The following is a 27,125-nucleotide window of genomic DNA, read 5'->3' as shown; positions in this document are numbered from 1 at the left end:
AAGAAAATCCCTCGAGAGCCAGAAATACTTGGGACAGACTTACAGCATTGATGCCCTTCCGGTACCACCTAATCAGTCTGAATCCAGGTTCCACGAAACGAATCCATAAAACGTACAAAGAAAATAAATATTAAGATAACAATTGATAACACATTTAACCATGCCCGCATGAACGAAAGCCAGACTTCATCAGAGGTCAGAAGCTTGTGACTCCTACTGTGTCAGTAGTCGTAACAGCTAACAAGATACCAGTGGCAGTAAGCCAGTAATAGAAGAACTCGCATGCTTTTAGAAATAACGCATAAATGTTCAATATTTCCACTAAAATGGTGGGCAGAAATTTGAGACCTTAAATTAATGACATATTTACACAGCGAAGGGAAAAACAGTGGGCGCACTAGACAGAATTAATTAAATTAATATAATTGAAAATTCAAACCTGATCCTGCTGCAAGTATTTAAATACTCCAAAAAAACTGATTTTTCTTTCAAAATTTCTCTCTTCCCCACTATTGTCTCCATTTTCAACCAGATCCCCTAGGCATTGGATGAATAAATTAGAAATTCACACAAAAGACCAATTTACAAAAGAGAAGGCAAGACAATGGACATTATTCTCTTCTGCAGCAAGGACCTTCCATCCAATCGCTTGTTCATATGAAACATGGCGCCCCATTGTTGACATGCATATTCCAGAAGGCAAGTAAGTGAATCCCTGATTACAATACAAGCATGTGTTTCAAGAATTGGGATTTTTGGGTAATAGAAGATAAGTCGGAAAGTTAACATGTTTCAGCATGGATTACATAGCTTATGGTCAAGACTCTTAAAGGTGTATTTCAGGTATTACATTGTGTTTTCAAGGTCAAGAAAGCTATGTATCAACATCAACTAGAGAAATTGCCACATTAGTTGCGAGACAGCAAAATATGGCTCCGACAGCAACCTTGAGCAAAAGTTGATTGTAGAAAATGAAAAAATGGCCACTATTTTTGACTGCAAATGCATGCTTACTACAGGCAAATGGAATATGACAATTCAATGAAAAGATTACCTGTTGCATCAACTTCGCAAAGTCAGCACATAATGATTTGCGGCCAGGCTCATCGAATATCTTATCTAGTGTGATATCTTGAAGAGCCACCAGTGTAGTCTCTAGCATGTCAAGCCCTGCTTGGTTGGCAAAGATGAAAACTGGTAGCGACTACACCAAAAGACAGATGATAGTTCTCAGAGTGAATGAGGAGCTCTATCAAACACACAATTTTTGAAACAACTTAAACTAAATGTTCAGCAATAAGACAGCCGTTTCCTTAGCAGTGTCATAATACCTTCAATGAACAACACAAAATAGCATCCTGATGATGCCAAAGATGTTTCAACACCGAGTCACCAATCGGCGAATCAGGCCTCAGTAACTCTGCCCCTAAATAGTAACTGTAGGAACAGAACATGATCTCCATCACTCATTAAGATATAAAAAGGCAATTACAGATCATGCAACTAAATTACAAAGAAGAATGCTAACTTTAGAACCGCATTACACAAGTATGCTGAAAGATAACTTGCCTGTAGCTCTGGCAGATCCATTGAGCTAAAGTAAGAGCTTCTGGTGAACCTGCAGATAACTTTGGTCCCATGGCAGGGCTTGATCCTGATGGAGATATGGCCACAGCAACCCTCTGGACAGAGGAAATCACGCTTCTGACATATTGGCGTGCCATTGTGGCAACATTTTCCTGTAGACCACTCTCAAAAGGGAACTGGAAAGCAATTGTCAGCACAGATCGCATGTCCTGAGATGGTAAACCATCTCCTGAAGATGGGTTGGTCGCAGGGCCCACTTCAAGACTGGAAGTGAGATCAAGAGTGCGATGCGTAGTCATTGTATCCTGGGCATCACCCTGCATCATCAGTACATCAGTATGTACTCCTAGGAACACACCAAAAAAAGGTTTGGAATATATATGGCAAAAACATGTCTCCACTGCATTGAAATTCTAAAGTTGCTCTCATTCTCGTGACCAACTATAGTGGAAAATTTATGATCAAAACAGTACTTTGATCCATGGAGTTAAAAGTAAGAACTCGATGCTTAAACCCTGGCTTGATGAGATTGCAATTGCAGTCTCAGAACAAATTGGATGAGAAACAGAAAGTGATACATCAAACCTCAAAACCAAATAAATATCCTACAAATTCTCATTTGATTTGAGCAGCCAAAAAGACATTACATTGAAAAGTAGGAACAAGGGGTTGCCAGCCAACAATACAGAAGAAGACAAAATATGGCAGCAGAACTCCAGAAGCTCTTACTACTTTGGACAACCATAATGCAATCTTTGATTAGAAGGATAGCAGGATAATAATAATAATAATAATAATAATAGTAAGCAATCATGATGAAATACACTTAACTGATTTTGAATCTAGTGGGATGATGCGGAAGCCAGACGGTAGCAGTGGTGCATCATCTGGAAACATTTCATCAATTGGGGCAAAAACAAGCTCAGCACAGGCTCCCACAGCATTCTCATCAACTCCGCTACAAATCTGTCAACGAAAAGAAACTATTAGAGTAACGAGATGTATGAAAACATAGACAATATGGCGACAACATGGCACTTTTCAGTTGCACATAAAGCTGGATTATAATTTTTGAGTCTTCACCAAAAATATGCTATCATTCCCACAAGCCAACCTTGCATCCCTGCTAGTGCACCTATAAATGTGCATGCACAAATATGCCATGTCCTTGTCAGTCTTTAGCAGAATTGGTCACAGTAAAAAGGTTTGGATTGAAAAGATTAAGAAATTGGCTGTTTAACATGTAGCACAATCCCAAGCCCCTCACATGTGGTAAGTTGACTTAGGCTCTTAGCTTTTCCTGAGTCCATGGAGATGGACACAGCAGGTCTGTTGAAGATGAATCCTATTCGTATTTTTCCCAGATAAGCCTTAAGGCTATTCTCCTATTATACATTATCTTAAGAGCCAGGCATTGCCAGCTACTTACACATGAACATCCAGGGCTATCTGTGTCTAGCCCTCACATTGATTTCCTTTCAAATTGCTAGAGCACCGTTAAACCAATTCTAAGAATAGAAATACCTAACTAAGTTATTTGTAAACCGGGATATTGACACTTCCCGATTCACATAATTTTATAAAATCAACCAATATATGACTGGCTCTTATGCCAAAATAGAAAGGTCATTGCACAACATATATACCTGCAAGAGATGAATGTCTCTTGATATAAAAGCATCTTCTTGTGCCAGGGAATGGCCTTCAAGTCGAATAACTTCAAGCATCTGAGACATAAAGTTAAGAGTTAGGAAGAACTGCCACAAGGAATTACATGTTGAAAATCTGACAATAGTCACACTGCCAAAATTTGCATGAAACACAAACATAACCAATGTTCAACCTCATAATTTACAAAAAAATCTAAAGGCTACAAAGGGAAAAAAAATCAAAAAGCTACAAGGGAAAACAAACCAGACTCCTGCATCCAAATAATGGGAAAAACAAGAGTAAAGGAATCTGCTTTCTTTATTTATAATATATTACTACTGCTTTCTTTAGCAGCCTCAAGAGGAAGCTGCAGAAACCTCATGCATGCAGTTAAAATGCGAAGGGGACTCTACTAGATAACATACCTCTTCATGTTCAATTGTGTGGCCAAGTGGCATTATAACTTGGCTCCCAGTAAACCTTGTGGGCCTCATACCAGGATAGGCAGACGAACATGCCTTCAACGATGTAGCAGAATAAGCATCAACATTAAAATCAGCCCATTCTGACCGGTGCTCCCTCAAAAAGCGAACCAGCACTGCAGGAGGAACATTCTGCAGCAAATAAAAACATTCAAATTCACCAGTTGAACAGCAAGATATAAACTTCATACCTTTTCACATCAAATACAATTTTCTTTATTTATAATACTTTGGGACATCAATCGCAAGTGTTATTCATGCTCAAGCACATCAAAGCCAGGTAATAAATGTAAGCGTTATTCACAAGACTCATGGTGGGGCCGCACGGGTACAAATAAAAATAGAATATTCAGCAATTCCTAAACATTCAACCAGAACAAATATGAATTAAGTTATGCAAAAAAAAAATCAGCAAATAGCAAAAGGCACGATTAATAAGTGGTTCGAGCAGTTGAATTCACTCAATTCAGAAATTAGTAGAAACACACCAGGTATAAGGTCATTTTTAGTTAGTAAATAAGCATGTAACACTCAGACAATGTCAGATTACTCTATTCATGTGCTTACTACAACAGCAACACAGAAAACATTAAGGTTGTGATATAGCAACAGCAGATTACAGCCAAAAAGTTGCAGAAAAAATAACTTCTGATTGATGGCTTCAAAACTTACCTGAAGCAGCATGGAAGCCCTTGCGCAAAGAATCCCTCCAAGGAATGAAAGAGAATTGATAGGGTTAGAAGTGGCCAAATTCTTGGTTGTATTAACAGCAACTATTACATCTTCAACACCATCACAACTCATCAATGACCAGCCATCATCATTGAATCCATTAACAGCATCATTGAAGCCTCTAAAAGAAAATCACAGATGTAGAGAATCATTAGAATAAAACCTACAGACACATCAGGAAAAGTTCAAATAGATGAGAAGAGCACAGAGAATTCTGCATTTGTGCAAATACACAACACTGAAACATGCACATAAACATACAAATACCAGAAGACACACCTGCTTAATCTTTGGCTAAAAGTTCTCAGAACGGCAGGCTGCCTGCCCAAACCATACGCAATCTCGCCACTTGTCTCCTGAGCTATTTGCCTGACGTAACGCAGTGCCTTCATGAAAACCACAGACTCAGTACCACTTAATAGGAATGAGAGAGCACGAGAGAGACGTGTCAGAATGAAAAATCCTCCCAACTACAGCAACTTGACACCACAGAAAGTATACAAACAAAGAACTCTAAATCGGAGAGTTTTACTAAACACCTTGGGCTTTTGATTTGGATTTCAGACAGGTCAGATTATCTTCTCTACCCACTAGACAAGGTTCATCTAAACTTGAGGCATGCTTATGTCACAAAAACAAAGAGACTAGACTAAATAGGTGTAAAAGGTGATTGTGCCATTGCATTTTAGTCATACGAAAAAAAAATTCTGTTTAAAAAATAACATAACCTATGAAATCAATTATGAATAGAATTGTTAAATCAATGAAGCTATAAACTCACAGCAATTGTCATCTTCTGGGCTACTACTTTCGATGATTCGTAAAGAGGTCGCAATACCTCAGGCACACTCCAAGCCTGGGAAACAAATGGATTGTTAAATAATATTATTTGTTCTAAAAATAAGTAGCTAACTGGCAGAATTTCAAACCTGCAGATTTAAATGGTCAACAATATGGATGATTGAGCCTCCACCATCACATGGTCGAATTAAATAACCACTAGGAAGCACTTCAGCTCTCACAAACTGAGCAGCAGCAGCTGCATTGGGGCCAGCGCCGGAACCGGAAAGAGATCTTTCACAAACCTTCAGAGAGCAGAGATGTGTTAATCCAATTCAAATGCACAAGTCAACAGAATCATCTAAGATTATCCGAAATTACATAGCAATGCCATCAAGGCAAGCAACAAGTTCGCTATATGACAATATCCAATTGGGATTCACATTGTGGATAAGCATATATCATATAATAACAAGTTGACACAGTAACGTAGTGAACCACAGAAGACAATCGTACCACAAGACCGCCATTGTCTAAACTTGTAGTGTATCTTAGAGTCCAGAAATCCCTTGCAGGAGCCAGAGTTGTTGGAGCGTATGTCTGAAAATAAAAAATTTGATCACAATATTTCAATCATGAAAAGGTAAACCGCAGAGCAGGACTGAAGAAATCAAATCTCAACAAGTCTAGTTTACCTGAGTGTACAAAAGTTCAATTGTTCCACCATTTCCTGCTGGAAACATGGTGAAAACCTCAAGGCTCCGACAGTCCCGGAACCAAGATGGGCGATCTTTCAGGATCTCCGCAATCTGTTCGTATGTTCATCGATGTCAAGCATTACACAGCACAATGGCATCAGCCACATGAAAAAAGAAAATTAACTACAAAGAAAGAATCAAATAACTTGAAGCTAGTTCAAATCGTAATACATACCTTTGTAGGCTCTAAACTTACAAGACCGCAGGCTCGTGCTGCCACTCCACTACAACGCTGTGAAATGGCAAAGATCCCAACTGAATCCGGACCAGGCTGACGTAGAAATTATAGCAGTGGGTCAGCCACACTTACGTATAGAAGTAAGAAATATAGAAGCAGATAACGTTGACCTGAAATAATGCATACCTTCATCCCAGGCATCTGGACCCAATCGACAGCAGTTCCTGTAGCCTTTGAAAGGAACTCTGCCAAGGTCTCCTCCGCTATGGAGAGAAGTCTGCAGACAGCCAACAAAGAGAGGGATCATAATAATGGCACTTGAAGGGTGGGAGAGTGAGGGACAACTGGGAAAGAAGAATCAGTAACTGAGATTACCCAGCAGGGTTATTTGAGTCTCTCATCGAATGCTGCTGCGGAGTGGTAACTGCTGAATCACAACTTGCATCAGTTGCCCCAGATGCCTGCAGGAATGTCAGCCAATATTTGGAAATCATATCAGCTTCAAGAACCAGTAGGACATAACAGATTAGTCTGTCCCAATACAATTAGTCAACAAAAGTTCACATGCATTTCAGCATGATAAAAATAAGACATCAATCGAACCAAGTACCTAGAATAGGAAAATTTAAGAAATGAAAAGTAGTTTAAAACTGTGGTCCCCTAAGGTAATTTATGTATATGAGATTGGCAATCTGGGCCAATTTTCTTAAACGGTAGCACCTTAAAACACCGCTGATGCAGAATTAAGTGAATACCACTAGAAATACAATAGAAAATAACTCAGGCACCTCAATATGAGTTAAAAAGGCAAAACAGTCACAGCTGAAGAAGATCCAGTGCCATAAACAACAAACGACAACTAAAAACTGGAGAAAGTGAGGAGGACATACGCTTACTGTGTGCAACTGTTGCCGCATATAGCCATTCTCGCACACCAATTGAGACACTTGCTTCTGCAGTCGATCATTCTCCTCCATTAACAATTTGTTCATTGCTGACAATTTTCGATTCACAGTCTGCAGCCTTGAAGACTCCTTTCGCTGCTTCTCTCGACACCTAAACAATTTTAGGCCCAAAAATAAACGAATTTCTATTTTCAATCAAGTCCAAACCAACAAGGAAGAAAATAACAAACTTCGACTCTTGTAAGCCGAATGAACAGCTCCAAGCCTGATATTTCATTATTTTTCATGAAAATTTAGCACTCCTAGCTCTGCCATTTGACTGATGGAATAAGAAAATAACAAACTTCTGTAAAAACCAAACAAAGCCAAATCCCACCGTCAAGAACAAACAAAAAAATAGCCAAAAATGATCAAATCCGGTAACTCTTTTTTTCTTAGTATTTTTCACCTGCGGTTTTGAAACCAGACTTTGATCTGCTTGGGCTCGATGTTGGAAAGAATGGGACATTCCCGGATCAACTGCTGCCTTCGCAGAGAACTTGGCTTGGGACACTCAGCATAAACCCGTTCAAGTGCCTCCACCTGCTCGGCCGTATACCGCACATATTTGCCGGTATCAGCGCAAAGGTGCTTGTTGATACTCCCGCTGCTGCTCTCTCTGTGGTGCGCCACCGCCATAGCCATCTCGACAAACTCCCCAAATCCGCTTTTAAAAAGGGACGCAGAGACAAAAGCTTTGCTGGTTGATTTGAGGTCGCTTACTTACGGCTTCAGAAGCAAGGTGTCTTTAGTCTTAGTAAAGTCCGTCCGCGAAAACAAAATTCTTGAAACTTATTAGAGAAAAAGAAAAGGCGAAGAGGCTAGGAGAGAAGTGAAGGTAGTAAAAGCCAAATGTTTGGCTTTGAAGGGATATAAGACTCAATATACAGACAGAGAAGCTCTACTTCTCTGAAAACTCCCTTATTGGTTACCAATCAATCTGCGAAACAACCCAGCTTTGGAAAACCACCAAAAAGATTTAAAAAAATAAAATCAAACAATCCAAGTAGTGACTTTGCTCCCCTAAGATCTTGAATCCAAAGTGTTTACGACGAATTTCAAGCCGAATCACAGTGAAAACATGGTCAAATCAACTTAAGCTCCAGAGAAATAGTAATCTCGAGGGAACAAGAACAACATCGGGCTCTCTGTGCGCCAAGAGAGCCAGTAATTTAGACATTACAAAGAGGTTTTTGTGTTGTTGCAGGAGAGAAGAGGAATGTAAGGAGAAAGTGAAACCCTCTAGCCATGACTGTTCAAAGAAAAGAAAACCAGAGAGAGGAATAGGGAGAGTGACAGCGAGTGATCTAAAGTCTGAGCGCTTGAAACAGCGAAGAATAAAAGGGGAGAGAGGGAGAGATGCAGTTTCATACCGAGTTTACCGACAAACTTACCAGTGAATATGGTTTCTTTTTGTTTCGGCGCATTTACGTCTTTGTCCCTATCATTTTCGTGAAATAACATTTCAGGGCCGTAGCCCCCACTTTTATCTCTGTCATCAGACTCATCACATCATTTACCTCATTCGAGAAGTAACAAATCTATTAAAATTCTTATTAAAAAAAAAGAAAGCAAATCTAATAAAATTTTAAAAAGATTAATTTATGTATTTATTTTCCTTTTTGGGTTGATGGTATGATTCATTTTTGTCGTTTTGTATGTTACATTATTTGTAAATGGCAAGTATGTGATGTGTGTTTGGATAGACAGACAATTTGTAGCTTTTATTAAGAAACAAAGAGAATATTAAAAAGGGAGTTAGATTACATGCTCAAGTTGGAAAATGCTATATCCAGCAACGAAAGAAAAGGATTTTATTAAAGAATGCCTTTGTTTATAATCTTGGTATAATTATTCATATAAAATAAATACTTAATCAGTCAATTGAATTATATAAAGAAAATATGATATGATATGATATGATATGATAGGTCAAAAGATGAGAATATTCTTCGATAAAAATATTGGTAATGGAGTGGCAGACTCGAGATTCTTCGTTTGCAAGAAGGACAATTTGGGTCTTTAGTTTAAAATTATTAAAGCTTGAAAGTGGTTTCTTAATTCCAGACCAACAATTTATATTAATTTTAAATTATTTACTAATTAAAAAGCCAAAAAAAATGAGCATGAAAGCAGTAGCTGCTGCATCTGTCCATTTAACGGCGCGGCTAGTCGGTGTGATTTTCGGGGATTTCACATCACATCAAATAAAATCATGTGTACATTATAAAATCCAGAAAATATTCCTTAATTATTTTTAAAGGAAATTTTAATTTATTTTTGGCATGCGCGAACAGCAGGGTCACGTGCTGCGCAACCCGCAAAACAAACATGTAAATATATTATTAACGTTGTTTCTTTATGAGAAAATGGTAATAAAGTTGACTTAATTATATGTATTTTGCGGACTAAAGAAGAAATCTCGTGAATAAAGAAGCAGCACTGAGAGACATGGCTACACTGCATCACAAGCAAGCAACAACTAGAGGCTATAAAAATATTATTACCAACAAGTCATGTTGAAATAAATCTTTCTAATACAATGATTGCACACATTTTTCTCTGTAGTTTTTCCTTAATTTTTAATACTGAAATTTTGAAATGATTGAGTAGTGAACTCAAACCCGTTTTCTGGAGGTGTTGGTCTCTTCATTTTACGTGGATATTGCTTGATTGGTTAGTCATTGATGCCAATGGAGCTGTCAAATGCAAGGATTGAATCGATGATATTCTTTGATCTGGGAACTTCCAAATGCAAAAGAGGGTGTGTGAACTAATATGGTTTGGAGTTTGGACATGATGTATATTGATGGAGAGAGAGAGAGAGAGACTTGGATTCAACTCCAATTTTCAAAAGTGGAGATTTTGCAGTCATGACTTTACTTCCTTTGGACCAAGCAGGCCAGTAAGTAAAAACCATGTGACATGTAGAAATGAACTTCTGAAGAGCGAGCAATGAAAGTGAAGGGGGAATTGACTTCAAAAAACATTTGCAAAAGCTTATTGTACACACTCCATACATATGTGAGTTGTTGTCGGTATCGTTGTTCATGTTCATACCTCATGATGACAAGCCTGGATAGTGAATGGTTTGCGTTTAGTGATCATCATTAAGGTTTAATCACATACACTCCATAGCCCATTCCATAAGTTGTCTGTTGACCACACCTAACACATCTTTTTGAGAGTCAATATTCTCTTAAAAACTTCTTAATGATGTGAAAATTGGGAAGAATTTTTTGTAAGTTATTATCTGGGTAAGAAAAAACAAGTGAAAAAGATGAGTTGTGAGGGTGACTTTTGGATATGGTGATTGGTGAAGTTGAGCAGGTAGAGATTACTATTACCAAATATCATTATCAAGGATCCATCGAATAAAAAAGCCAGATTTAAGGAAGAAAAAAACAAGAAGATTGCTTATCAGCATGACCTATACATATATATATATACACATACAGATATTGTTTCTATATGTGGTACAATCAATGGAATATGATGAGCAATAAGAAAGTCAAATGGGTATATTTTCTTTGCTTTTTAACTTTAGATGATGGATTGAATTAACATCCTTCCACTTTGTCCCCCTTAATTTTGCCTTTTTTTTTGTTTTGTGATGGTTTGTTTCTTTTCTATGCCACAGGTGGAGGGTTCCTATCTCCTTTTTCCTTCAACCATTGCTTTTTTCATAGGAAAAGAATAATCCCCAAATGCCACTGCTTCCTTAATCCCCCTTTTGGGCCCCATCTTAGGTCCAATCAAGTGGGTCCATCTTGTCTGGGCGGGCCCATACATCCACACCTCCTCTCCCTTGGGAAAAAAAATTTTGTTGCGTAAATCAATCGAATGCTGACGTGGCTGTGCTTTTTAGGTTTGGTGTGGTTGAAGTGGAGACTTGGTCCCACACCAAAATCAGCCAACTCTATCTCTCTCTCACACACACACAGCGACAAAGAAACGCTAGTGGCTAGTTACGACCTTTGCTTGTATGGCACACTTATAATTGTATTGCAGTGTAGTACCCTCTTTTCTTTTCTTTTTGTCATCATTTCAAAGTCTACATGCTTCTGTTTTTTTAACCATAAAGGTTTAACCCACATATGTGAAAAGATGTCCACTGGTGGCTTGGTGTTTAGGGGTGTTGCTGAAGCAACATTGGTCAATTGGACATGTTGGAATCCTCTAGTTCTTGTAGTAGTAGCAGTGGCTTTTTATTAGTTCAATTTAGCTTAACTACCTCATTTAAAAACATACCTAATTTGTCGAAGGTTATGACCCTGTGTTTATAATTCTAGGCGTGATTGGAGCTTTTATGGGATTTTCTAGTTGATAAGGATTTCAGGTCCAAATCTACTAAGCAGGGATGGATATATGTACCAGAAAATGATATGATCTCTCCATTTGTCTAGTTACTATGATCTTATAAACAAGTTACTATTGCTAGCTCTAGCTGAAGCATTAAATGGATGGTTTGTGATTTTGTCACAACGTGGATTGCATGTTTCAAACATCAGCTTGCGCAAACAAAATTCTGGAGGACCATTTCTTATGTTTGCTCTTTTAACTGTTAAAAGATGGACAGTCCATGAGAGGAAAAAAAAAATTAACAATTTTGGGCTGTTTTATTAGTTGTCCTTCGGTGGTTCATTTATGACCAAAATATGAGTCTACAGGCGGTGGAGGTGGAGATGGACGTGTACAAATTGTGAATTCAATGCTGCTACTTAATGAATGAAACGACGCTGTACGCTTTAAGCGTTCACAGGGCTCAATACCTTCGCGCACTCTCTTTTTTCGGTTTCTCCATTTCTGGGAAAGAGGACCTCCTTCATCATTAGCTCTCTCTGAACTCTGAACTCTGAATGCTCATGCTCAGCTTCAATTTCTGAATGGTTTCTGAATATTTACCAAATAAAAAGAGATGGCTAAAGAAAAAGACCATGCATGCTTCTTTCTTTTTTTTCCTATTTTTCTTTGGAGAGACATAACTATTTGTGTGTGTATATATATATATATATAATGACGATGGATGGAGAGGAGAGGTCCATGACCATGAAGGAATATATATTATATATAAAACCCAGGCCAGCTTAGGTTAGGTTAAATTAAATAGACATGCTTGACCTACGAGGGTGAGACTACAGCAGTAAATTTAGGTGTTCAAACCTTCTATTTGGTATAATTATAAATTATATATATGCACTTACTTATAATAAATGGTGCATGGACACCATTAGTCTATTACTCCATTCCCACTGCTCACGATCTTTTTCCTAGATGATTCCGCCAATTAAACGTAAGCCTGACCTCAGCATTATTTCATATAACATGTATACATGACACTTAACAGAAAAAGTCCATGTTCTTCGATAATTCAGTTTCTTCAAAAAAAGAAAAAGAAAAGAAAAGAGTAGTAAAACGACGTGGTTTTGAGTGTGTCAGCGGAAGTAGCCAAGGCCCTAATATAAGCTTTCAGTAGGCAACCCGCAAATGTGTGAAAGTTGCATCTAACACCAAGTTACCCAAATGACTGAATTCTATGTCAGTAGAACCTCTGGTAGATCGCCCACTTGCAACTCTACCACTGAGCTGAGCCACGTCTCCACCTCTCCACCACTGAGCCACATGTTTATCTGCACACATTGCCACAGTATAAATCCATAAAATGGGCAGTATGCAGTCGCAGAAACTAACAACATGGTCCACTGGGTTCATAAACCTGCTTCAACATTTCAATGATATAGAATATAGAACCTACTGATACTGTTTTTTTTTTCATCACTCAATCGGCAACTATAACTTCTCACAGAGAAAAAGCAAAATCCAAAAGAAAAGAAAAAAGAAGAAAAGAAAAAAGAGGAAAAGATAAGATGAAGCGTTCCAGGTAGATTATGAAACAAACCTAGTACAAACAAAAAAACATACATTCGACTCCCATATTTTCTTATCCTCAACAAGACAACAACAGCGATTAGATTTTGAGTTGCTCCAGGCTCTGCACTGTTTGAGAATCTAGCTCCTTGTTTCCGGTAGCACTCTCAGATTCTAGCCGTTTGTCTCCAGTAGCACTTTCAAATTCTCGTTGGTTGTTTCCAGTTTCACTCTTGATTTCCTCCACTTGAGCTGGATGTATGATTGGAATAGCCGCTGGAGCTTCTTCTGCTTTAGCAGTGACATCAGGAGTAATTTGCAACTCAGTCTCTTCTACTTTAGCTGGCAAAAAAGGAGGAATAACTTCTTGAGGATCATCCTTTCGAATAGATTCAGGATCTTCTTTTCTAGAAGTTGGAGCAGCATATGCTGGCACTGCGTGCCTGATATTGACAGGTGTAGCAATTCGAACAGGAGCAGCCCGTGTTGCCTGATGAGGAAGGGCAGATGGTGGCGGGAGTGGAGGTGCTGAGAAAACAGGCACAGCAGTCCTTATGGTCACTGGGGGAGCAATACCATGGCAGGAAGTCCTAACTTGTCGGATAGGAACATATGGAGCCGCTCCAGCGGCAGGGAAATTCTGAGGGCGTATCCCGTGGAAATCCTGAGTGGGCAATGGTGATGACAGCACATGCCTGTCATTTGCTGTTGTTGACGACGATCTTGACCGAGGAGCTGTCTTTGGGCATATTAATGGAAGGATTTTTGATGTAAGAGTAGGGGGGGGCTGTGGGCTTGTAGGTCTGAGGTTCTGAACTGGAAATTTCCTTGAAAATGGTATTGGGCCATTAGAGGAATTCACCATTGCTATCTTTTCTTTCAATCGGTAATTCAACAAGGCCCGAGCAATAGTGATCTGTTCTAGTTCGTCGTTGGTCTCTACTTCAGATGAAGAACTCGCAGCTTCCTTTGCCACTGGCCACAGAGGGAAAATGAACAATCATTTTACAATTACACGGTAGTTTCTAAGCTTAATTCAAACATGTTGGTGATGCTAAAAGGTCACCAACAAGACAGTATGAGTTGAACTGCTCTACTCTTGGGCCAATGTTATAATAGTATACAAATTTCGGGCATGTGGTCACCAAAAAATAAATAAAAAGGTTACACTGCTTCTACTCTTATGCCAATGCCCTAATACTACTAGTGTACAATCTTCTAGCATGCACTTGCATTTTTCCTTTTGGAATAAAATAAACAATATTATAGGGAGTATGGATGGATGATTCCAAAGAAAAGTTATGATTGAATAAATAAAAGACATTTATCTCCACATAGAATGCCAATAACGAATTTTGCTAGCATAGCACAAAAATCTCAGCAGCAGACATTAGGCTCCACAAAATGTTCACTGTAGCACCAAGGCACTTCTGTGTTATATATATATATTATATCTGATACAGTGATACCCATACCATTTTCCCCATCTCACTTAGAAATCCATCAATGGTGTCTAAGATAAATATTTTATAGTCATCTTCTTCTTTACGCAGATTTTTTTTCTTTTAAGAGATGAGCAAAATGGTGAGTATCAATCATTCTTACTCGAGAGAAAAAAATTTTCCACAGAAATTACCAATTTACTGGAAAATAAATCAAAAAAGAAGTTGGAAACGAACATTGTTTTAGAGATGTCCAAGCGGCCATGGCTGCATTCTTCTCTGCTTGTTTCTTGTTCTTAGCAGGTTCCCCTGTGAATGTGATTCCAGCCAATTCCACTGTCCCTGTAAATACCGGAAGGTGACCAAGGCCTGACCTGAATGTTCTGTATTGTGGCAATGGAGCACCAACTCTTTGTGCAATTTCCTGTAAGAGGTTCTTGTAAACCCCTGTCTCATCCTAAAACAAAGCAACCCCCAATTAGTAAAAATATAACTGAAAAGCTATGTGAATAAAAGCACACACGTAATCTGAAGTTTTAAACCTTGAACTCATTTGAGATCAACATTAACATATAAGATTATATGAGCAACACGTAAGCAATCAGAATATGTTGGTTAAGGTGGTAGAAACTAGAAACTCTACCCCTTAGTTTCTTTATCCTTTCCTTTTTCTACATTTTCCATAAATCTAAAGATTTTACGAACATTAAAAGCACTTTCCACAATGCCGTTTTATGATGTTATCGGTACCAAACTTCAGTCTCACATATACTTGACCCTTGTAACCTTAAGTCTGCATCCATTACTGGTGCATGCTTGGCAGATGAAGCAGGGGAGAGAAAAATAAGTTAATCATTCAAAGAATGGTATATATTCAAAAGCCATGGTATATTTACAGACAAATTTCAACAGTACTAGAGGAACCCAATTCAAGGACAAAACAGAGTTTCATCCCCCTCTCTATATCTTCTCCCTCACCCAACAAGTTAGGAGCATAGAAAGATTGAGCACTACGACAGAAGGAGGTTGATAATATGCTAGATGCTCAAGAGTCAAGACATACAAGGCAAAAAAGGACAAGCAAGAGCTTTGCGACTTACAACTATGTTCTCATTCAATTAATTGATTAACTGCATATCTAGGACTCCTGGGAATTAGAAACCACTATTTAAAGAAATCTCAAGCTGAATAAATATATCTTGAAAGAAAGATTGTACGGTACTATTCACTGAAGATAAATATGCAGATATAAATCCCTTTAAACAGTTTACTTACCTCTGTGTAAAAAAAAAAAAAATCATTTTGTATTTGTTTCTTAATCCAAAAACAAGGTGATGCACCTTAACTGTACTATTCATCACTCCCGGGAAATAAGCTTAAAGTATTTGAGCATTTTACATGCTTGAAGGAAATTAATTCAAAAATCATGAAGTAAATAAATTGCACTATCTTATTTGCAGCATTTATCACAGTAAGGGCACTCGAGGTTTCGAGCATTCTACAAATTTGAGACGAACTAAATAGACATAGTCATATATGGAAAGATTATCAATGTAACAGTTCAAATATTGCAGGTGGACTTTCCTTAAAAGCGAGCTACGATGCAAATGCCTAATGGCAGTACATCACAAATTGGAATTCCAATGAACAGAGAAAATCAGTCTCATTAGCTTTTGTAAATGTATATGATCTATAAGTAGACATTACTGACTAGATTAAGCTTATCTGGGAATGGCCAGGATACTTTTTACTGAACCTCCAGACTAATCGAATTAATGCCTCATTTGCGCTGATTAGTTACCATAATGAGTCCGGAGGGAGAACCCGCGGTCCAGCTGTTCCCAAGATATATAGACAATCAAAGACCAAATGAGTATAAATTCAACGCCTCCCAAAACAGGCAGAACTTTCCCCATGTTGTTCTCATTTCCTTAACTAAAATAGATAATAAATCCGTTCCAACCCAATTATCCTCTCTCAAAAGTCAAAACAGGTATGAACTCTCCCCATGTTATCAGCATTTCCTTAATTAAAATATATAATAAAATTCATTCCGCCCGAAATACCCTCAAACACGGCCAATCACTGGCTAAATGCGCGCAGGATAAACTTCATAGTTCATCCCGAGAATATACTGTAATACATAATAGCAGACACACTGCTCAGCTAACACAGCTCAAATAAAGGAAAAGCTAAACAACTACAAAACGAAGTTAAACAAAGACAGTAAAGATAGAGTTTAGTGTACAAAGGATGACGTCTAACGAACCAGAATGCGAGCTGCAAGTGAGTGAGAAGGGCCACGATTGGACAGGGAGTTGAGAGCGACCTCTGCAGCGGAGTGCTCAGCCTGTCGGAGAGTGGAGCAGTAGTGAGGAGTCTCAAAGATCTCCCCATTGAAGTTCACAGTAGCCTTGAAGCGCGGCGCGTGGTCCGGACCCTCCCTTATACACGTGTACGAAGGCAGGTTAAAGCAGCTCCGCTGCGCCAGCTCCTGCAGCTGGTTCTTGTACATTTCGCTTCCTCCTCCTCCTTCAGCTTCACCTCTCAATTCTTTCTACTTCCATTCCCTTCCAATCTTCTACAATCCCCTCACTCGGAAAGGAAGAGGAATCGACTTAATGGGAATCGGATCGGACTGGTAATCGGGTCGGTGTTGACGATCAAGGCGTATTTTTAGGGTTTTTAAGCTGAACAGAAGCTTCAGATTAGAGAGAGAGAGAAGAGAAGAAAACGGAGAGAGGAAGGGAGAGGAAGAGGGTTAATTGTTTCGTACTGGAGAGTGTTGTTATTATTTATTAATGCTTTATCTCTGTGAGTCAACTTAACGATCGTCTGCATGGATGTGATCCTTTTCTTTGGATTTTCCGCCTTTTTCCCACTTTGTTTCATTTATAATTCTAATAATTGGCCGATATTGTTAGAAACTGAACTTTATTTATAGCAGTAACGTTAGACAGGAAAATTCCGTCTATATAATAATCAAAATGGAGTAAACTGATCATTATACACTAATTAACACTGGATGGATATGTGTGTTTCTACTGAATTGGATTTCATTTGTCAATTGATTAACTGACTTTAATAAATTTCCAAAGAATAGCTTTCATGGTAAATTGCATTATTTTCTAAACCATTAATCACTACCAAACACTCAACACATATAAATAAGCAAAGCAATAAGAACCAGATATAAAGGATTTCTTAATAATTACCTAAATTATATTATAGGATTAGAAATGAGAGATGGAGGGAAGCCAACAGCGAGTCATGTGACATTAATCATGGTCACGTGCCCGTTGCATCATAATATGATTCGGTGGTGGTTTCCACATCAATAGTGCAAAAAACACTTTTTTATAGAACCATAGCATGAAAGGATAACAATTGTTCGCGTCAGGGGCATCATGGAATCTCAAACATCGAGGATGTCCAGTTACAAAAATACCCCCAAATGGTTTAATTACTTCCCTATAGTTTTTCGCAAGCCAAGGGTTTTATAGTGATTGAACCCTAAAATAAACACCAACTTCGTTATCATGGACAAGGTGAGTGGGGAACAAGCTTTATAAATCTCCGAAATTGGTGAACTTTGACTACCAAATAACAAATATGCCAACATCGGGAATTAGTACTACTTTTGACAAATTTGAACCATACAAGTAGGTTTTATCATGGATTGATTTTATCGACCAATCAATCCATTGCCGCCCAAACAGATAATCAACTATCAATCGATTCATACAATCGAACCGATAATTTCGTCCTACCCATATAGAGACGGGTCAGATGATGATTGTCAATATACTCAAAAGTCGGTTGATCAATAATTATCGATTAACCAACCAACTTTCATAATTAAATATCAAAGTATTTGTTAATTGTTAACAATTATGAACCCAAACTAAGCCTAGCCCAAAGATTTACCTATCCCGAAACCCAAAGGAGACCCAAACCCACACTAGGCTAACTCTCAAGAAGACTCAAACCCAAATATTTACCCATCCCAAAGCCCAAACCAACTAATCGAAGTAAAGTAGGTAATAATCAAAAAGGTCGGGTGTACCCATCAATCAATCGACAATGTCAGTTGACAACCATTACCTGATCCATAAAGTTGGATGAGGTAAATGTTTTGCATTTTAATCAAAGTCGGTAGATTGGGTCGGTTGAATTATTGGCCGATAATCAACCAACCCCACCCATGGTAAAACTTACACACAAGTCCACGCAAGTCTAAATGGGGAAGTTTGAAAGGTCGCTCAAATTCATTTATTTTGACGCCTTGAGCATTCAATCGATCATAACATAAATAAGACTTACAAGTCATATGAGACTTCAAATGAACATAAATAAGGACCCTTTATGAGTCTAACACTCTCAAATGAACCAATTAGTTCCATTAATAGTCCGCCTGGAGGTGGCAAAAATGATATATTAACAACGAATATAACTTCCCAAGTCCTAACACTTCCGTGTACATAAATTTTGTGACTGCTCTCTTCAGCTTTCGAAGATGCCACGATTATGAAACATTGAAACCCTCCTAAAATTACAAAATACCTGCATTTAGCTCCATGAGCATTATAAGACAAAAAGATTTATGTGGGACTCCAACAATAATTTTAAAAAACTAGTATACAAACTCTGTTTACATATCTTGGGATATCACCACGAAAAAGGGCTTGCTCCCAACAAAAACATCTCATTTTCTACATCTTTCACCCATTGACAAACCCGGTTGCAGGTTTTGATTGCTAAAGCCTGCAAAATTTTCAAATAAAATCTCAACATTTCATGTACAACTAATTCCAGTATAACAACTAAGATGGAACAAATTGAATTTATTCATTCAATATCAAAGACAATCAAGTCCTACATGCCAGGTGATAGTCCAAAAAAACTGCTCTACAGATGTAGTATTAATCCAAAATGTCAAGGAAATGGAACATTCCACTCCTTAAGTGAAAAGGAAAAATCAAGTAATGTGGAAGCAGAATTTCATTATATTGGGAAATATTTTTCACTTAAAAGGGTTTTGCACTGACAGTTAAACCTAGACATATTGGATTTTGCCACAACCCTTGGATGAAAATTAATTCATGGATAACAAAAGCCAATTAGGATTGGAGTAGGTTTAAGGTAGGCTCACGGTTATTTTGCACAGGAGACAGTGATAAATGTCTACATTTTATGCAAATTTAATACAGATACACCAAATCCAAAAATAATTATTAGTTACAGACACACATCTCAGGTACTTAAGGTCCTTGGGCATTCCCACCCAAAACTAGAACTCATACTGAATTATCCATTGTGGTAAGAAAATAAAGTGCAAGGTTCTTGTGTCTTAGTGGGGCTAGCTCCTCACACTTGCAAAATGTGGTGCAGTGGTTGGGGAGGGTTCCCATAGAAAGTTAACCCCATAATTTATAAGAAAATAAGAAATTGCTTCGACTATTTTAACTTTCCAGAGAAGTGGAGAACAGCTCTTGAAGGCCAAAAAAAGTCAATAAGTGAAACACAGTATGTGTGCCTGAAATTATCCCAAAATTATATGCATAAGCAAATTTCAAACCTTGTCTGCAAGTGGGTCAAATGTTGCATAGAGTTCAAAATCTTGCGTGACCCAGCATAGTAGAACTGCACACACCAGAAAAAACAAATTAGCATATGCAAGAAATTGAAGCCAAACTTCAAGAATTCTAATTAGGAGGGAGACCATTTCAGGTACTTGTATATGAAAGACAAGCCTGTACAGATAGAGATTAAATTTTGAAGCATACTTAGGGTGGTTACCCAAAATGAAAACTGACTAGGAGCAGCAAATTAGTGCCTAAACAGAAACATAATCAGTGGAAACTTTAACCACTAGATGTCCAAAATTATAAGACCAGAACATATGAAATGGACAAAAAAAAGTATAGAAACTTGTTAAGTAGGGCCAGTCAGTACAGTCCAAATGTTTAAAAGCCAATTTCCAGTGGGTTTTGTACTGATGTTGCCTTTCCTGTCGAGCATCTAACTTGAGACGGATTACAACATTCAAACAAAATGTTTGGAGAATTATAATTTATAAAGAGGAACATAAAAAGTAATGGAGTATGTATGGTTACATATCAACATATTATCTTTCCAACAAAATAAAAATTATTAAACAAACAAAAAGATCCATCATTTACCATAGTTTTCGTCTCTGCTAAACTGAGTTTTGTGTGGGCCAATTTCTTTATCGTGCATGGAAGCATAAAGTTTCTGGTAAGCCCTATATAGTCTGCAATATGAAAATGTATTTATAAAGACAAGAAAGAAAGCCATAACTTACTTCATCATAGGAGGTGATTTGAAGGTTGGGCAAGACTCAGAAGCATTACCTTTTCTGCTGCCTTTGACTATTAATTGGAGGAGAAAACTCGGAAGAGACATACTGATCCAAAAATATACTACGATACATGAAATGCCAAAGTCCAGCGGGACCACCAATTCCACCAAAAGATTCCCTGAATCTCTCAGGAGAATCTGTTGGAAGTTTGTGGTGACCTAGATGAGGAGATGAAGATCCAGAACGAGGAACTGGTTCAATTGGCAAATCCTCAACACGCATTCCACCATCTAGCATGGATCTCTGAACTTCACTAAGAACACTTGACTTCAGAAGGACTGTTTCAATACGAATCCTACAATAGTATGTTTCCACTTTCAAAAACAACTGCTGCTCTTCAGGAAATATATTTTTAACATCTTCTGAGTACAGAGAGAAAAACAACAGTTACCTGCATTCCTTGAGATGATAAAAGGCATCTGAATTCGTTGTAAGCAGCACCAAGTACGTGTCAACCTGACATGAGAAAGCATAACTGTCATATCAACTCCTCTCTCACTGAGATGAACAAATAAATATTCTCGTAGAAGTGCATTATTACAGGTAAAATAGTTTAAAGTCAGCAGCCTATGCCTATCTCACAAACACTGATCAGGACCATAACAAGCATATGAATGTGTCAATCCAAGTCTCACTCACATCAAAGTAATGCACATAGGCACATAAAAATGCCACGGGATTATATCTTGGAAGGCAGATTGGAGAGAAAGATTCAGAAGTCCTGCATAAATCCCATAAAACAGGTAAGACCACAGTCTCCGAAATTTCAAAAACCCTAAACCAACACTCTTCCCCACAGACGATAAAGGGTAGACAGGTAGAGTAAATCATCCACCAATTAGTGTAAAATCCCCAACAGCATGGCAAAACAATAACTGCTGCCTTTTTTCAGGGTGGACTCTATATTAACAACTCAAAGAATAGAACTTAAAAATCAACCATTACTTGGGCTTGTCATCAAGAAAAAGGATGGTTGATGAGGGTGTTGCATACTAAATCAAAGAAAACTATCATGAGCAAGCAGGCAGACAATTATTTTGATAAAACTTGCATCCATGCCAAAATGATTTGCTTAGACCATAAAAGATCAAGAAAAGTCCATTTATACTTGCCTGAATGATTCTGACGACATAATAAAGTTGGAAAGTAGCAGCATGTCATCTGGATGAAGAGAAGCTTTTTGAGCACCAACAAGACTAACAACCTACAACAAGCTTAAAGTAGTGAAATGCTTAAACCAATCGAAGAATTTCAAACTGGGAAACAATCACAATTTTGTCCCTGATGGTGTAAAGAATGGCGACAGATAGGAGAATAGAAAGAAACTTTGGGAGGGCAGGGATGCGTAGAGGAGAGGAAGGGATTCACCCTGTGTTTACACATCAATATTGCAAAAAGGACGCCTGAATCGGCAACATCGTGAAGTATAGCACCTGCTGCTTGCCTTGTTGCGTAAGCAAGAGGAAGACAAGTGTATGCATGAAGAAAGGTAGCGGGGTTCCTAACAAAAGGAAAAAAATCAGTCGGTGTCATCCAGCTTAGGTACAATAATATAGCTGCCTATGTCTAACATAAAAGAAAAATGTGAGATGTCACATCATAATACGGCAGAAACTAGAAAGGATGATGCAACATCTTCTCCCCAAAATAATGACAATTGAATGGAGGCAGTGGCTATTGAACCAGGCAATACGGCAAAAAAAGTACAAAAGAAAAGTACATCCACCTTGAGATTAATTTGAAAATGTACAATGATTTCATCATTAATTACAGATCTGAAACCAGCGCATAAAACTTTCATTTAAAAAGAAGCGCAGATCTGCATAAGCACTCCTTCTCAGTAATAAGCTGTTTGAAATTGATTCAAAATCTCTCTCAATAAAACTACCAGGGAAATTTATTACTTTGTATAGGAAGAGCAAGGAAGGAAGCTCATAAATTCAATGAAGAGTGAAAAGAAAAGGAACAGAGTACAAACCAACTGAAAGAATGTATGAGAGAAGAGAAGACAACATCAGTCCCTCCAAGCAAGGGTGTCATATCAAATTTTGGATTCTTCTCAAAACATCTATTTACCGACTTTGTCAAGATAAGTATCATCTGCATCCAAATCATTAGGTAACAATGAGATGGGACATTTTGCTCCTAGAATGGAGATGAGGGAAATAATTTTAAAAAGAAAAAGAAGCAGCCATTAGAAAAGTTGCAAAGGCACCAAGCACACAAATAGTCAAACAAATCAGGAAATGAACTATTACCTGTCCATAAATTAGCTCCAACTGTCCCTTTAATGACTCGTATGGCTCTTCCGTACAACTGATGCAAACTAAGTAAATTGGTCCTTTCACAAGAAAAATCACCTGACAAACAAAACTTTCACATAGTAAAATGAAATGTCACACATTTTCTTATACATGCCTAAGGAATATGTGTTTGTGTGTCGAAACTGAAGTTTAACTATTTATGCATCCATCCTTAGGAAGCTAGTCGTCAGGAGGAAAATTTTGTAGAAATCAAATTGCATCAACAGACAGTATAAAGGCTTGAATGATTTAAAAATTTACGAAAGGTTTGTCTTGTATTTGGAAAAATTCTTAGGATCCTATTCTTCTACCAAAAAGGAACAGAGTGACAATTGGTTTTTCTAGTCAATATGGTTTCAACTAGAAACATGTATAAAACTGGTAATATAATCATCATGATCAAGAACAAGAAACACAATTAGAGAGGACAACATGATTTTCACAAATGCAATCGTGAAAGACATTATCGACTAACATCAACAATAAAAATAACAAGCATCAATCTAACATATCAGGGGATGGCAACACGAATCATTGGAAAAAACACCTCACAGCTCTCCAATTAATCCTATATGAGGTTACCCAACTAATCCAGTGGCATTCATATTCTTTATACTACTTTCACATTGTCTCTTTCAGCCTCTAGCAATTTTTTCCCTTCAAAATAGAATATTTGGATGTTCTCACGTTTCTGTATTGGGGTATTTATAAGGGTCCATGCCAATGCTTATATGCTAGAAGGGAAAGCTACTCCTACTTCAAGAAAATTCTCACTAAGACGTCAATGGAAAATGAAAATAGTAAGCCAACATAAAAGAAATATATTACAGACCTGGTGCTTTCCTGCCGTAACCAATTTGACACGATCCCCCCTAAAATGTAAACAATTAATAAAGCCATCATCATAAGTCCTCCAAAGAGTCAGCAAGAAAGTTAGCCTAAGCGTAGGCAGAGAAAATATAAAATTTAACAATGAAAAATCAGACTAATTTGTCCAGGTACCCATTCTCCACAAAAGAAATAATGGCTTGCAATGTTGCAGAAAATCCTGCGAGCTTGTGTTCATCTCCATATCTGATAATATAATACAAATGTAGAAAAGCATTCATAAGAACAACAAAACTATAGAGCCTCTTTTCTGCATTGGGGTGAACAAAAGTTTTCAGCAGTGAGACGCATACAAAATCAAACCTGGAATATATAGGTTTGCCAGCGTGACTCAAAATAAAGAAGTGCTTCTTCCTTTTTCTCCACGATATGGAACCATCATCCTGTAATTAATATGTTAATCAACAGAATTTTTAAATCTACACTCAGATGACATAACTATGACCCTTCAGCACTCCAAAACTGTCATTGGCAACAGGTACTATGCTTTAATATGTTTGCTCATTTCCATTTTCTCAATGGCATGATAGCATATGAGCATAGCACTACATCGACTATTAATCCTTCACCAGTATTGCACCACATACCTTCGTGTATTTCTCTGCATCACTGATATTTCTTCACGTATGTCCTATTTCCAAGTCTACATTTACAGGCCAGAATATGCACGGGTGGATATTCCAACAATCCATCCTTTGTCATTAGGCGTGACTTTAATAGGCAACATTCCAAAAGATATCGCAATTAAAATTTTGTTTTCAAAGGGGTTATCAGTCATTTGACATATCGGAAAGCACGAAAGAGCATTATAATTAGCTCTAATGCGTAGTCTCTAAAAAAAAATGTAATCCCCTACAAACTCCACAGTCAATTATTTTAAGCCAAGAACCAGCTCAGCTGGTGTATATCTCGTTCATCTACTATCTTAAGCCATCGCAAATAAGCAAAAACTAGAGCAGTGAAAAACCGTTAAGCAAATAATATACCGTACCTCATCATCAACATGCCGCTTCCCCCGCATCCAGGACTCATGAGAATCGGAGGCCCTGTCAATGGCACTGCCATTCCGCGCTTCTTGTATCTCATCCTCACTCACCTCGTCCACTCTGGAGGTGCTCGAGGCACTGCTACTCCCTCTCTCGCCTGCATAGCCGCTGCTGCTGGGACTAGACGGCCCCTCCACTTCCAGTTCCGAATTCGCCCTTCCCCACATCACCGGAGACCTGGATTTCCCTACTCCTTCATCATGATTGTTCTCTTCGTGATAATTTGATGCACTTGCCGTGTCATTCGAGCACTCCTGATATGTATCTTCATTGGATTCGGTAAGTGCCACCGTTGCCAGTTGATCTTCGATTTCTTTGGTGTCAGGGTTAGGGTTTTCTTCAGCAGAGGATGAAGAGGGATTATCGGAGGATGACATTTTGGGTACTCTGAAACTAGATAAATTGGGTTCGGCTTGAGAGAATTTTAGAGAGAGAAGTTAGAGGAAACTGTCAGATTTTGGGGTTGAGAGTTGAGACCGTCTACCGGTCCTCAGTATAACTGGCTCTACAATAAGCTTCCCATGCGAGACTAGACGAGCGTCTGACCAGTAGGTAGCTTGGCAGGATCCGACTTCACCTGCTCAACTGTTTCAGACTTCCAGTCCGGTATATGGAAGACGGATATCGGGATCGTTGGAAGTTATGGGCTCAAAAGAAGCCGTAGCTTGACAAGGGCCACGAATAGTAGACCATAAGGCCCATATATAAAAATCTGGTCCGTCTAGCAATAAGTCCAAAATGATTAGCTAACAAGGGAGGTCAATAGCCCAAGCTGAGGCCCAACTTTGGTTTCGTCAAAACCCTAGCCTATATACCTTCCTTTCTCCACTGTCTATCGCTTCCTTGAAACCCTAGATCATTCATCACTTGCAACAACAAAAATGCCACCCAAGTTCGACCCGTCTCAGGTTGTTGACGTCTACGTCCGGGTCACCGGCGGAGAGGTCGGTGCGGCAAGTTCTCTTGCCCCTAAGATTGGGCCCCTCGGTCTCTCCCCGAAGAAAATCGGTGAAGATATCGCGAAAGAGACCGCTAAGGACTGGAAGGGCCTTCGCGTCACCGTCAAGCTCACTGTTCAGAACCGTCAGGCTAAGGTCTCGGTGGTGCCATCCGCGGCGGCTCTCGTTATCAAAGCCCTGAAGGAGCCCGAGCGAGACCGCAAGAAAACCAAGAACATTAAACACAATGGAAATATTTCACTTGATGATGTAATTGAAATTGCTAAGGTTATGAAACCAAGGTCAATGGCCAAGGATTTGAGCGGGACCGTGAAGGAGATCCTGGGGACTTGCGTTTCCGTCGGTTGTACGGTGGATGGAAAGGATCCTAAGGACTTGCAGCAGGAGATCACGGATGGTGATGTCGAGATTCCATTGGATTGAGACCCGCAAGCTAGCTTGAGTGGGGGATTTCGATGATTTTAGTTTTTTTTCCCTTCTAATTTGTGTTGTTGGATATTTGAAGATTTCCCATAATGTTATGTTTTCAAGGATTAGTATTTACTGTGAATTAGATGATTTTGAGGTTTTTTTTTGATCAAGATTGATGATGAAGCCATTGTTCATGGTTTGTTTGTTTGTTTTTTTTTTTATGGTATGTTTTATGGGCGTGACATACAATCTTTGGGTTTTTTGTATTGGTAATGCTACTTTTCTGTTGTGTTTTGACTAGTGATTTAGTCTGTTGGTTTTCTGTCTTTCGAGCGCTACGTGTGTTGCACTGCAGTAATTGTGCAAAAATTGTGGCAATGGTAATGCTGATGCATGTGGTGTCAGTGGTGGAGAGTTAACGACATTGGTTTTACCTATCTAGATAATATGTGCATATTTCAGTGTGTTTAAAAAGGAAAAGGAAGAAGGAAGATAAAGGAACCAAGTCCACAGGGAATGTTCTGTTTTTTTTTGTTAAGTTTGGTATTGTGCTACATCCTCGTTCTATTTCTTTTCACAGTGCCTTCTTTGAAGCTTTTTTTGTTTGTCTTGAATTCACGAAGAAGTCTTTACTTTTCAATTGGCCATATCATATGACAGTTTCTCATTTTGTATATTGCACACCCGCTTACAACCAGACCTGGCTTTTATTTTT

At 38.4% G+C, this 27,125-nt stretch overlaps 4 protein-coding genes across 4 annotated transcripts; 1 reads left to right on the top strand and 3 right to left on the bottom strand.

Annotated features, from left to right (window-relative positions):
* Positions 1 to 269: 269 nt before the first annotated feature.
* Positions 270 to 8,477, bottom strand: LOC120002372 (homeobox-leucine zipper protein REVOLUTA-like). Its single transcript, XM_038851107.1, has 18 exons — positions 7,521 to 8,477; positions 7,058 to 7,223; positions 6,543 to 6,628; positions 6,354 to 6,444; positions 6,165 to 6,260; positions 5,927 to 6,040; positions 5,748 to 5,831; positions 5,381 to 5,536; positions 5,233 to 5,307; positions 4,731 to 4,837; positions 4,392 to 4,572; positions 3,663 to 3,851; positions 3,234 to 3,314; positions 2,419 to 2,553; positions 1,570 to 1,904; positions 1,332 to 1,437; positions 1,055 to 1,204; positions 270 to 715 (listed from the first exon to the last, which is right to left on the bottom strand). Exons 1-18 carry the CDS (start codon positions 7,754 to 7,756, stop codon positions 566 to 568), a joined length of 2,538 nt encoding a protein of 845 aa, XP_038707035.1. The 5' UTR covers positions 7,757 to 8,477; the 3' UTR covers positions 270 to 565.
* A 4,341-nt stretch (positions 8,478 to 12,818) lies between these two features.
* LOC120003093 (double-stranded RNA-binding protein 2) lies at positions 12,819 to 17,197 on the bottom strand. Its single transcript, XM_038851999.1, has 3 exons — positions 16,691 to 17,197; positions 14,659 to 14,878; positions 12,819 to 13,954 (listed from the first exon to the last, which is right to left on the bottom strand). Exons 1-3 carry the CDS (start codon positions 16,934 to 16,936, stop codon positions 13,080 to 13,082), a joined length of 1,341 nt encoding a protein of 446 aa, XP_038707927.1. The 5' UTR covers positions 16,937 to 17,197; the 3' UTR covers positions 12,819 to 13,079.
* A 1,609-nt stretch (positions 17,198 to 18,806) lies between these two features.
* On the bottom strand, positions 18,807 to 25,642 carry LOC120002228 (vacuolar fusion protein MON1 homolog). Its single transcript, XM_038850902.1, has 14 exons — positions 24,986 to 25,642; positions 24,298 to 24,377; positions 24,109 to 24,180; positions 23,939 to 23,978; positions 23,062 to 23,163; positions 22,782 to 22,903; positions 22,172 to 22,304; positions 21,916 to 22,007; positions 21,443 to 21,524; positions 21,195 to 21,259; positions 20,796 to 21,098; positions 20,604 to 20,695; positions 20,000 to 20,064; positions 18,807 to 19,185 (listed from the first exon to the last, which is right to left on the bottom strand). The coding sequence occupies exons 1-14, from the start codon at positions 25,415 to 25,417 to the stop codon at positions 19,090 to 19,092; spliced, it is 1,776 nt and encodes a 591-aa protein (XP_038706830.1). The 5' UTR covers positions 25,418 to 25,642; the 3' UTR covers positions 18,807 to 19,089.
* A 227-nt stretch (positions 25,643 to 25,869) lies between these two features.
* On the top strand, positions 25,870 to 26,604 carry LOC120002230 (60S ribosomal protein L12). The gene has a single exon (XM_038850903.1). The coding sequence runs from the start codon at positions 25,922 to 25,924 to the stop codon at positions 26,420 to 26,422; it is 501 nt and encodes a 166-aa protein (XP_038706831.1). The 5' UTR covers positions 25,870 to 25,921; the 3' UTR covers positions 26,423 to 26,604.
* The last annotated feature ends 521 nt before the right edge of the window (positions 26,605 to 27,125 follow it).

This window comes from Tripterygium wilfordii, chromosome 7 (genome assembly GCF_013401445.1).
Source record: "Tripterygium wilfordii isolate XIE 37 chromosome 7, ASM1340144v1, whole genome shotgun sequence".
Taxonomy (NCBI): domain Eukaryota; kingdom Viridiplantae; phylum Streptophyta; class Magnoliopsida; order Celastrales; family Celastraceae; genus Tripterygium; species Tripterygium wilfordii.
The sequence above is the reverse complement of the archived record's forward strand: the minus strand, read 5'-3'. Positions and strand labels throughout refer to the sequence as shown.